The sequence below is a fragment of the Elgaria multicarinata genome, chromosome 7 (assembly GCF_023053635.1).
Source record: "Elgaria multicarinata webbii isolate HBS135686 ecotype San Diego chromosome 7, rElgMul1.1.pri, whole genome shotgun sequence".
Lineage (NCBI taxonomy): Eukaryota > Metazoa > Chordata > Lepidosauria > Squamata > Anguidae > Elgaria > Elgaria multicarinata.
Window position 1 is genome coordinate 18,113,935 of NC_086177.1, and position 12,399 is coordinate 18,126,333.

At 40.8% G+C, this 12,399-nt stretch overlaps 1 protein-coding gene across 2 annotated transcripts in view; it reads right to left on the minus strand.

Annotated features, from left to right (window-relative positions):
- The window catches only part of LOC134401373 (cadherin-18), a 222,672-nt gene that overhangs the window by 48,294 nt on the left and 161,979 nt on the right, over positions 1-12,399 (minus strand). For both annotated transcript variants that reach the window (XM_063130251.1, XM_063130253.1), the window contains one exon: positions 6,959-7,212. In XM_063130251.1, coding sequence (XP_062986321.1) covers positions 6,959-7,212 — 254 coding nt within the window. The remainder of the gene's footprint in view (positions 1-6,958; positions 7,213-12,399) is intronic.

Here is a 12,399-nt window from a genome sequence, read left to right on the forward strand (position 1 = left end):
ATCAGGGGTAGGCAACATGTGAGCCATGGACTACATGAAGCCCCTAATGGTCACCTGATGTGGCCTATATTGCTGATTACTGTTTCCTGGTAGACCCCATACTATCATTTTCTTTTACAAACAAAATGGTGCTCTAAGTAGCTATGGAGCACTAAAACAGACAAAGTTAGCTTGTTTGAAAGCTGAATGTGTCTATTTTAGCATGCTTTAGCTGTAATGGAGTGTTAAAAGAGTCAAGTTATTGTGAAAAAAATACCATTCTATTGAGTTCACAGCATTCATTCATTCATTTTCTTCCCTTTGCAACCTGTGTGGTGTCAAGGGGGCATGAAAATGGCCCCAAGATGTTCAGAAATTGCCCATTCCTGACTTAGATCAATGTTTATTTATTAAAAATATTTATAGGCCACACTTCATGAACAAATTCTAGGGCAGTAAACATCATTTCTGAAAGAAAAACAGAAACAAAATAAAAAACCCACCTAATAATATTCCACCTAATAATATTCCTAATAATAATAGTAAAAAATAAAGGTGAAGCATTAAAATCAGCAAGTGCTTGGTTAAACAAAAACATCTTCAACAGGGTTGGTACCTGTTGTACTGCACAGGAAAGAGAACTCCAAAGGCAAGGCACCATAACTAAGAAGGCCCTCCCTTAGTTGCCATCAAATGAACATGTGCAGTTGATGGAACAATCAGAGTACCTGCTCCGTAGATCTCAATGAATGGGCAGTTTGATATAGGAAAAAGGTGCTCCCTTAGGTTAATATGGTTCCAAGTTGTTTAGGGCCTTATGTGTCAATAACATCACCTTGAACTTGGCCAAGTAGCATACTGGAAGCCAACTCAAATTATTTGAGCAAAGATGTAAGATGTTCATTGCAGGCTCCTATTCCAATATTATCTGTAACTGCTCTCACTAGCAGAACTCTCCAAGTGACAGAGGTCTTTTCATGATCCTTTGACTGACAAAATGACAGGAATATGCTTTGTATATTGAAACTGTCATTATACAAAGCATACTCTATGGATACTTGCATAGCTAAAAATACATATGGGAATATTTTTACAGCAGGATAAACAGAGACGTGAATGAAAACACAGCAATGCTAATATTTAAATAAAAGAACTGGGGATCCTACCACTCACCCAAAGTACTACAGATACCTGTGAAAAGATTCTGGGGGAAAATTCTGAGCAAAGATTACTCAGTAAAAGCCCATAGAATCCAAAGAAAGTGTTGGATAGTTGCTAATATCCTTTTTACATGTATTTGTCATGTGAAAAACAGCTGGTATGAAAAATAATGAGAAACCAAAGAAAAATTCCTCACACCAGTGGTAGATTGTTTTGTTTTATTTTTAAATGACTCTTTTTATCTTAGCAAGCAGTAGCTTATCCCGTGGCATGGAAGCTCACATTGCTCTGCTCTGTTGAACTTATAACTAAAATGTGATGAATTACTATAATGAAAATCCAAGAAAGCTAGTCAAAGGGAATGGCTAGACGAAGGGGGTGGAGGGGGATGATCTCGCGATATGATGATTGCGAGATTGTCCCCCTCGTCTACACGCGGCGCATGACATCCCAGGAGAAAGAGGATGTCACGTCTGCCTCTTTTTTTTTTAAAGAAACAGAAACTGGAGCGCACCGGTACTCCAGCGCAAAAGTAAGTGGTTTTTTTTTTTTAAAAAAAAGCCCTGACCACAGTCCCCCACCCCACCCGAGCTCCATGTGCTGTGCCCAGTTCCCGGTTCCTCTCCTAACTTAGCAAAGGATTAGGCTATCTATGAGGTAATAATTGGCATTTACTCATTAAATGGTCAGTGATACAGAACTTCTTCCTCAGCAGAGATTTGAAAACAATTGTTGTTGTTGTTTTAATGTTCTTGTAGGTCTGAATCTTTGGGCAGCATGTAGCAGGTTGTATCCAATGGTGTCACACTGCTAGTGCATTTTTTACTGCTCGCAGAAACCCCATTTTCGTTCTTGCACAAATGTCAAATCCTGCTTGTGCAAGCTGTTCCACAAGCCATCCCACACCTCATTACAACTTAATTGGGCTAAGTATTGCTTGCTTTTGGTGTGCTAGTTGTTCCCGGAGCAGTTGTGCAACCATTAGTAGAACACCACCTATGGCACCTTTTCTGCCAGCATAATTATGGATGCAACCCAGCACATATTTTTGGTGTCACAGAGCACTTCACTTCTAAAATACTAAGACAATCAGAATTAACATTTGGGCTATACTAACAAAAGTAAAAGATCCAGTTTCCTAGTAAGGCAGATAAAAATGAGGTAGAAATTCAGTTCACAGCAGAATCCTACAGACGGAATCCTATATACTGAAGTAGAAAAGAGGTACAGTGATAATTGGATGGTGTGTCAATGCGGCAATAGTACCATGCAATTAGCCACTATCAACATTACCCCTAAACCAGGGGTGGGTGACATCCTCTACTGTGGCTCCCACAGCCCCAGTCACTGCTGTAAGTCATGTTGGCAAGACAATTGCTGATTTGCTGAAAATCTGTGATATTGCAACAACACTACAATGGCCAAATTTAGCTTGCTTTCAAGCTAGAGTTGGACATTTCCGTATTCCGTAGCAGGGCTACGGAACCAAAAGTTCCACCTAGCGCACCGAAAGTCCCCCCCCCCAGCAACATTCCATGGGGTGCCAGCAGCGGCAGGAGTGTGGCCCATGGGGGTGTGAAAATGGCTCCCAGACGTCCCAAAGTTATCCAGCTCTGCCCTATAGCAAATTTAAAAAGAAAATATAGTAATTTCTTCTCAGGCAAAATATCTGAAAGGGCCAAGGAATGGCAAAAAGGGTTTAGTAAGATGAGCCCAATTTCTTGGAGGAGTTTGCTGCTACCTTAGTTTGTCACTGACTATTTTGCTGAAAATGGAATTTTAAGCACATTTGGAAGTTTCCTTTCATGTGAAATACCTCAGGAATTTTCAAGGAAGCCAAGAACTCCCCTCAGCTTGATTACAAATTAGTTTGGCTAATATAAAATCTTGCTCCCTCAAATCAGAAAAAATAATAATTTTACTTTCTTCATTTTTTCTGAAATCGGCATCTGATAACATCATCAGGAGAGCAATGCAATGTGAATGGCTCTTCCATAAGCCATCAAATTCTTTAATGCGTCTTCAAGTTCCCCTCAATGTGATCCTGGAATATTGTCCTGGTTTATTAAATGAAATTAAGCCAGAGTTCCCTTGTTCAGACATAGTGCATAACTTAATACTAGCCAGGATCTTCATGCGGGATAGGGTGGGGTGGGGGCAAAGGAGGAGTTCTTGACCCCATTGTTTATGAGGTCTTAAATAATGATCCGAACTAGGTCAGTATTTGTGTTGATAAATTAATATAGCATTGTTGTACTATCTAGGGATGTATGAGAATTTTGTTTTGTTCAAAAAACATGCACGCATGCCCGGTTTGCAGCCCTGTACACAATCTGAAACGCAAGCATCTATATGCCCAAAATGTTTGCAAATTGTGGGATGTACGCTTGCATTTGATTTGCGCAACTTTCCCAGTTTGATTTTGCGCAGGTTTCTTAATTTGCACAAATTTTGCCCTGTAGACTGAATCAGCTCTGCATTAGTCTAAAGAGGCAAGTTGCACAAATTCAGGGAAATTTCTACAAATTTCCCATTGCTGCTCGATTTGCACAATTTTCCCATCTGTGCAAATGCAAACAAAAATTAGGGATGAAGCGATCAGTGAGATGACGTTCGGAAAATCTTAGCAATCTTGAACATCGCTCATTTACTCATCCCTAGTGCTATCATGATGGGACTGGACTTTACTATCACACCAGAGCCATAACTTGTAGACCCCTGATCAAGTGGCCTGGAATCCACATCTCTCAGGGTTCCTTGCAGCTGTGACAAAGCTGAATATGCTCATGGCAGCACCCCAGATGCAAGGAACTCTGGGATATGTAGTTTCCATAGCACTAGACATCTGTACTGAGTACTCAGCTGTCCTTGAAATTGTAGTTTCTGAGGGCATTGTTGATTCCAAGATTCTTTGTTGACCTGCATGTTTGGCAGGCTGAATTAACATTTAAATCCATAAGAGAACTTTTCAGTAGTGTAGTCACACATTATTAGCTGGAGAAATGTGTATTTCAAAACAAGTAATGCAATCTGGCAACATCACTATTAGTAATATCAGCAATTTCTCAGGGAAGGTCTCTCATATTCCTGAAGTACTAAGAGAATGACAACTACCATGATTGGCTATGTTAGAATAACTTGACACTTGATAACTGTATTACTGTTCAACAGCAAATGTTTCTGACTTCTGGGGAATAAAAAATGAAGTTTGTAAATATAAAAATGACATCCTGTAACATTTCATGCTAATTATCTGGTTGTGTTGATAAGACCAAGCATAGAAGATATGCTTTAACTAATATCTATCTATCTAAACATGCCCCAAAACACACAATTACATTTAGAAATTAACCTTCTGGTTTCTTTCCAACGCTGTTAAACAAGAAATTTACAAAAATTTCATAATAAAAAGGATTAGGCTTCTGCAGTGTATATCTATTAGGATTTAGGTTCTTTTTGCTAAAACGGTTTACTCTAATCCTAGCTTGGAGATTGCTTATTTGCCTTCAGAATGCATACATTTAGAGAGAGAGCAACAAACACAATCTCCATTTTGTTATTTATAAAGGGGAAAACACACACACACACACACACATCCTAACATATCTAAAATAAACAAACTTTTCAAGTTAAAAATCCCTTGCACATCAAAACCATAATGCTAGATTTAATATATCACCTAAACCAGAAGAAAAGTTTTCGTTGGGAGAAAGCAGGTTCAGATTTGGATACTTAACACCCTAATTTAAAATGTTTCCATCATTATATGTACAACCCCATAATAACATCCCTCCAATGCTGACATGATCTCATCGTTCCTGACATCATAGTGATGCCTCTTCTTAAACCTTGTGATCCTAAGCTGCACAGAGTGAAGCTTTGGGTATTGGGTATTTGATTGATCATTTACAAAAGCCCATGCTCTTGGGCACAATCTAGCCCACATTTAACCCCTTTATCATTCGGCATATGCTTATTTCTTTCCTACACCAGAATTGAATCAACAGGGGAAAAGATTGGACTGAAATCAGCAAGAAGGTTGGGGGAAGGGCAGAACCTGCTCTCCTCCAGGAAATGTGGCTCACCGGAGTTAAGTTACAGGTTTTGCCTCCACACCAATGGAGTGTTGGGGCAAAAACTGCTTGGGCCCACAAGGGCACCAGGCACCCCTGCATCTGGCCCTCATGCGCCCAGGTGGATGTGGCAGTGGGATTTTGTCCCAGTGGTCTGCCCCCTTTTTCCTTTCCCCCTGTTGTGTTAATGGCAGCTGCCACTAACACAGCGGGGTTTAATACACATTTTCCCCAAGGCTGGGGAAATCACATATTTCCCCCCCCCAGTCTAATGGCAGTGGGGAAATAGCATCCCTCAGCATGTCAACCATGGCCTTAAAGACCCTTTAAAAGTTTGCATTAAGAGGGCCTTTAAGGCCATGACTGGCATAAAGAGGGGGGAGGCAAAGCAAATTTTCCAGGGCCTCCAAAAAGTGTACAATTCTCCCAGCATACCATTCGTATGGAAAGTCCCCCGGAAAGTGCACTTTGCCAGGCCAGCTCCCTGGAACAGCGAACTTGTGGGGCAAGCACCCTGAAAGTTCTCTAGTCCCTACTCAATACAGGACTTCAGATTCTGCCATATAAATAAACAGCTGGCATTCACCCCCATGGGGTAAAAATGAAACGTTACAGTAACAGAATCCATTATAGTGGAGAAAATACTGTCCCTACCTCTGACACTGCACTGGCCTCCATTAAGAGACTCTTCATAGGAAGTACAATGTGTCAGCCTCTCACATATTGATGTATGGGACTCAGCAATATATACACCCTCCTCCCCCATCGTTATAAATGCAGGCATTTTGCTAGGTAACTAATCTTTCCAGGATTTTCTCAGAGCATCTTCAAACATCTTTATTTGCTCCTCATGTCAACAGTGCTTCAGAGAAGGTTTTGCACAATATGCATAACAGAGCAACTTTACAAACTCCATATCTCAGCATTCCTCATTATGCCACCTATTACTTAGTTGTTGTTGTTGATTTAAAAAAGGAGAATGCAATGCATTAATAGAAAGTGATAGGAAGCATTACCTTTTCAGTGCATAAATGTCTATGCCATAAGAAGCAGACAAACATGCATAGTCCCTCGTTTGTAGCCGACTGCCAGATGAAGCTACCTTACAGTGAGTCAAACCTTAGGTCCATCTAGCTCTGAAAAGTCTACACTGAGAAGTAGTGGTTCTGCAAGGTCCCAAGCAGAGGTCATTCCCATTCCTCCCAATTGAGATCCTTTTAACTGAAGATACCAAAGATGGGGCATGTGCTCTACCACTGAGCTAGACGCTGTTCCTCAACTGTACTAGTAATTTTGCTATGGAAACGATATCAGCCTCTTTACAAACAAACTCCAGGGGTGAGTGCCAAGTGGACTGTAGCCAAATGTATCAACATGTTCAAGGGAAACCCAAGTTTTGCAGACATGCAACAAATCCTTTAAAAATATAAGGAATAATTCCCTTTCCAAATCCCAGCAAAATGAAATCCCAACATGTTCAGTAGCCACAGAAAGCTGAGTGTCATCTGGAAAAGAATAATCTCCTTGTAAACTTTAATTGATGGTTAGTTCACCCCACCTATCATGCTACGCGAGTAACAAATGCATCAGCCCCAAAGTGTTTCATATTTCAGAACAGTTCGAGCCAGATTCCCAAGGTTTAGTCTTATGAGAAACACACATATCATCTTCTCTTCTTTTGTCCCTGCCTGCCCCCGCCCTCCCAGCTATTTCAGTTCTACGAAGATCTATTAATACCACCATACCTTACTAAGTTGTTTGCACCGTCTGGATCTTGTGCTGTTACTGTGCCCACAACAGTCCCAATCTTGGCATTTTCGTGAATGTCCATGACATAGGAAGGCAGAGTGAACAACGGAGGCTCATCCACATCCCCAACAATGATCTTCAACATAGTTACATCTTTAAAAGGTCCTAAGTGTGAGAAGCGGAAATCGAGGTGGGTATTTGCTCCTTCTATATTAAGAGTATAGGATTTCTTTTTTTCATAGTTGAGTGGCTGTGGGAAGAAAAGAAATGTAGCATTACCACTGCGAGTTGGGTTTTACTGATTTTACAAGATGCAGTCTTTCTTTACCCGATTTGCACTGTCAGATGTGTTTGCTAGCCTCAGACTTGTTTACTTGTTCATGGTTTCAATCACAGCCTCAGCTTTCCTCACTACACTTTATTTGTAGCAGGTTCACATGATATTTATATTATGACTTGGTAATACTCACTTCAGACCCTCCATTTCCTTTTGTTTGAAACTGCTCAGCTAAGTGCATAATAACAGGCAATAAATAAACACTCTGAGTTGATGGGTACATAATTATGCTTCTCTCCTTTCCTCATGGAGGGGGAAGGGGGTACTTTTGTCTCCACCTCTTAGAGGGACGGAGGCATAGGGCTGGGCTGGCTATGTTGTTGTTATTGTTGTTGTTGTATTTATGTTATGCTTTTTTCCTCCAAGGAACCCAAGGCGGTGTACATAATCCTCCTCCTCTACATTTTATCCTCACAACAACAACCCTGTGAGTTTGGGCTGAGAGTCTGTGACTGGCCCAAAGTCACCCAGTGGGTTTCCATGGCCGAGTGAGGACTAGAACCCGGATCTCCCAACTCCCAGTCCAACACTTTAGCCACTACATCACACTAGCTCTATGTTACCTCATGCAGTTTAGCCAATCAGTGGAGAGCATAGCTGAACCTATTTAAGGCAGTTGCATCTCCCCTAGAACCTCATTTGTAATGGCAACCCTCCTGCCCACACAGTTAGCAACAAGGCAATATTAGCCATTACCTGTCAGGGCTGATTAGGAATTGCTCCCATTCCTGAACAGATTGAAGGAAAAGGTGGTCTTTTTCAGTAGTTGTGGGGAAGGGTTACATTGTGTGGCTTTCCTGAATTGAGCACCTTATTATTTATAAATAAGAAAGGGACACTTATGTTAGTCTGCTGTGGCAAAAACAATGATGAGAACTCCCCTTTAAATATTCAGAAACTTATGTGCACTTACCTGGGAATAAGCCTCACTGACCATAGTGGGACTTGCTTCCAAGTAAACATGCATAGCATTGCTCTGTTATTGGGATATAAGGGACTAGACTGCATTTCATCAAATGCATGAAGAGTTATCCTCAGTTGGCAGGTGTGTATCACACATCCACACCCACTGAGAGAGAGAGAGGGAGACTGACTTCCAGATGAGGCTTCTTCTGTGCAATCACACTATCTTGTTCATGAGATTTTATGGGGTGGGGGAGAGGGGTCCAGATGACATTGGCTTCATTTTGTACCCCCCATATTTTCCCACCACTTCCTCCATCTTTTTTGCATACCAGATGGAATAGTTCACAGTACCTATTAGCAACAGAAGCCCTCCATCTGGAAACACGCACACACAAGTGCAGGAATGTTTGTGGCAATTCTATGTAAAACTTAAATGTATATTAGCAGAATGATAATACACATCAGCTTTTTTTATTGCTTTTGGTGACCAGGGTTAGGGTGACATAGGACCAGATAGGTTTTAAATCAATGGAATTGGGGACATTGTTAATAAGGAATTGCATAAAATTAATTTAATTGAATAAAATAATACATACATTTAGTCTGAGGCAAATATGAATGTTTCTAAAACACAATTTGGAAGACTTGGAATCTTTATTTAACACCTAGTCTTTAAATTTGTTTAACTAATGAATTATTCCTCCTTCAATACAAGATATTTGTAAGGAGGTTCGCTTGGCACCTACATTATATGCTTTTAGACGCCAGGTGAAGACCTTTTTATTCTCCTAACATTTTAACAATCTATAAATACATTTTAACATGGTGTTTTAAATTTGTAATTTTGCATTGCTGCTGTTTTTATCTGGTTGAGCTTTTTTATTGTATTTTATATTATGGTTTTAGACTGTTGTTTTATATTATGAATGTTTTTAATTTTTGTGAACCGCCCAGAGAGCTCCGGCTATTGGGCGGTATAGAAATGTAATAAATAAATAAATAAATAAATATTTTAGAAGAAAATTCTTCCTCAACTAGGAAATCTCTTGGGACAATATGGATGAAGAAAAAAAGCAAGAGTATTTGTTCCCCAAAAGAACATTGCCTCAGAAATATTTTTCCCCACTTGCTACAAAATCATTACATAATTATGTTTCATACATCACTTGCTCAATGCCTCTAGGATTCTCTCTCTCTCTCTCTCTCTCTCTCTCACACACACACACACACACAGAGAATGAGGTAAAGTAAATATGGCAATGCAGGCTGTTGCAAGGTAGAATCACTTAAAGAGAAAAGGTTTACAGAAATATCTATTGGACTGATGCACAATACATCTGAAATTAGATAAGAGAAGATGTAAGGATATGAATTAATGTCCAGAAATGTAGGCTGCCAGGTAGCCCAGCTATGGCTATATATCTTGAAAGCCTGAGTTAAATCCTAAGCTCAACTGTTGACTCACTAGGTGTGATCTTCCTGCTTCAATCCCCCAACTGTAAATGAGTGACAACAGTGGCCGCTTGGGGTTGCTATGGAAATACATCAGTTTGCATTTTAAACGTGGTGTGTAAATACTAATAACCTTGAACCACATTATTCCTGGTTGAAGATTCACACCACTAAAACTCTCCACATCTGCACAGGTATGTGACCAGGGGGGAATCCGCACGTCGTACTGAGACCACTTCTAAGCGACCCCAGTGCAACGTGAAAGCGATCGTGTAACTAGCCTTTGGAAGAGCCGAGGAAGAGGCGTCCTTGCCGCCGCCGCCACCCACAGACCTCCTCGCCGGCTGGGACGGAGAGCTCGGGGGAAGAAGGCAGGGTGGAGAGCTTCTTCCGCTCTCCACCCCACCTTCTTCAGCCGAGCTCTCCTCGCCGGCCAGCGAGGAGGTCTGTGGGTGGCGGCGGCGGCAAGGATGCCTCTTCCTCGGCTCTTCCAAAGGTTAGTTACACGTCGCACTGGGGTCACTTAGAAGCGGTCTCGGTACGACGTGCGGATTCCCCCCAGATGATTTGAACTACAAACACAACAAAACAGCAGCTATTTATGTAGTCATGGAATGGGTGTTTTCTCATTTCGTGTTCAGTTGATTACCAATAACTTTTCTCGTGTAGTTTTGTGCCAATCTACACAATCACATGAGAGAATATAGCATGGCGATTTGTCCATGAGTTAAAGCAGTCCCACTGACATTAACAATGCTTTCTGAGGACAAATATGGTAATGAGATTGGGTTGTCAGTAATCATGCATTACTTATTGTATTAGATTCATATCCCACCCAATCCCTAAGGTGTGGAAAAGCTTATATCCAAATGAAAGGGAAACTGCTTCTTTGTCATTACACAATGCTCAGCGAGATCAGTTATACAAGGTTGGAAGCCTCAAACGTAATAAACGATCCTCAATTTTCATAGCGCTAATAAAGCTTCAGATTGAAATAATTTGACCTAGTATTCTCCTGTGAAGTGAATGTTGGTATGTTTGCACAGGCCACATTCACAGAGACAGTTGTAGAAAAGGTATGAGTATGCATGGTTGAATAAGGCCAAAGATTAGACAAAGCATCATCAAACTGAGGTCAATAGCTGGGAAAGCCAATTCAGCAGAATGGGAGGCTGAAGCTAGGAATGTACGAGCATTTCATTTTTGCTAGCAGAACATAGGCACTTGCCCTGTTTGAAGGCCTGAACGCAAGCATGTATCCATCAAAAATATCCATAAATTCCCAAACATGTGCTTGCATTTGATTTGCACAACTTCCCACTTCGTACAAATTTCGTACAAATTTCCTAATTTGTGCAAATTCCCCCAATAGACTGAATCAGCCTTGCTTCAGTCTATGGAAGAAAGTTGTGCAAATTAGGAAAATTGTGCAGATTTGGGGAAATCCATGCATGTTTCACATTTGACTGCTGCTCGATTTGCACAATTTTTCCATTTGTACAATGTCAGCAGCGATTGTGTATGAGACAAGCAGCAAGACAGTGTTTGGAGAATTCCAGTGCTCTCAAACACTGCTCATTCATCCAACCCTAGCAGAAATGAGGAATATAGATCAACACTGGAGAGTAAGGGAGCAGAAGTAGGAGTGCCTGTGAAATGGTTCTGAGAACAGTGTAAATTAGGAGGGACAGAAGGTTAGAGGCAATGTTATCTGATAACGAGGCAATGTTCTAGAGTTGAAGCATTTATTCAAGGTCAAAAAGAATCAACCAAAGCTCTTAAAGACAGGATTAGTTGGGAAGCCTCCTCAGATAATACAGTCTCACGAATGTCATGCCTCTGCCTCAGATTGGCTCAACAGAAAGAAGTTTCATACAATGAAGTTCATTCACCCACTAAAGACTTTTCATCCCCCCCTCCCCGTACTTCTTATTTCATTCCCCCAGATGGCCAGAGACTTCTTACTTTTGAGAATGAGTAACACCTGTCATCTAGGACAACATTTGCCAGAGAGTCAGGCCACAGCTAGACCTAAGGTTTATCCTGGGATCCTCCAGGGTTCGCCCCTGCCTGAGCACTGGATCCCCTGTGTGTCACCTAGATGAAAAGGTTTGACCCTTGGATGATCCAGGAATAAACCTTAGGTCTAGCTATGACCTCAGTTGACAGGTAATATCCATGCTCTCTCAACAGCGACGGGAAACCACGAGTATGCATTTTGCATCAGCTTTGCCAAATCAGAAATCTTTCAGAGGTTTCTGCAAAGCTTCCCTTCAGTTTGCCAACCTGATCAACATACATGGCTAAGTGACCAAAGCCCAAGTGGCTCAGTGTAGACAGTGCTGCTTCTTAATACTGGCATATTTTAGTAGATTCCCCTTTGATGCTATTCAAAAGAAAACTAAGAGAGGACAGTGCTTATATATTCCTTTTCTTCTAACTAGTCTATGGAATGACAATGAAGGTGGTGTGGACAGAATAATAATACACCAAGTAGAAATACACATGCTAATAATTTTCAGTGTATTGTGAATTTGCACACATATAAAACACTGTGTGTTATGTGTGTACAAACACCACTCTTCAGTGTAGGCAGATAGTTTCCCACTTCTTATAATGTAGAATAATAGGCAGTATTAACACACATTTGTAATTGTTTGAAGAATTTATGCATTTATTTATGCATTTATCACAACACCAGTCCTTCATCTTCTCTCATGTACTTAAAAAGTAAATAGAGCT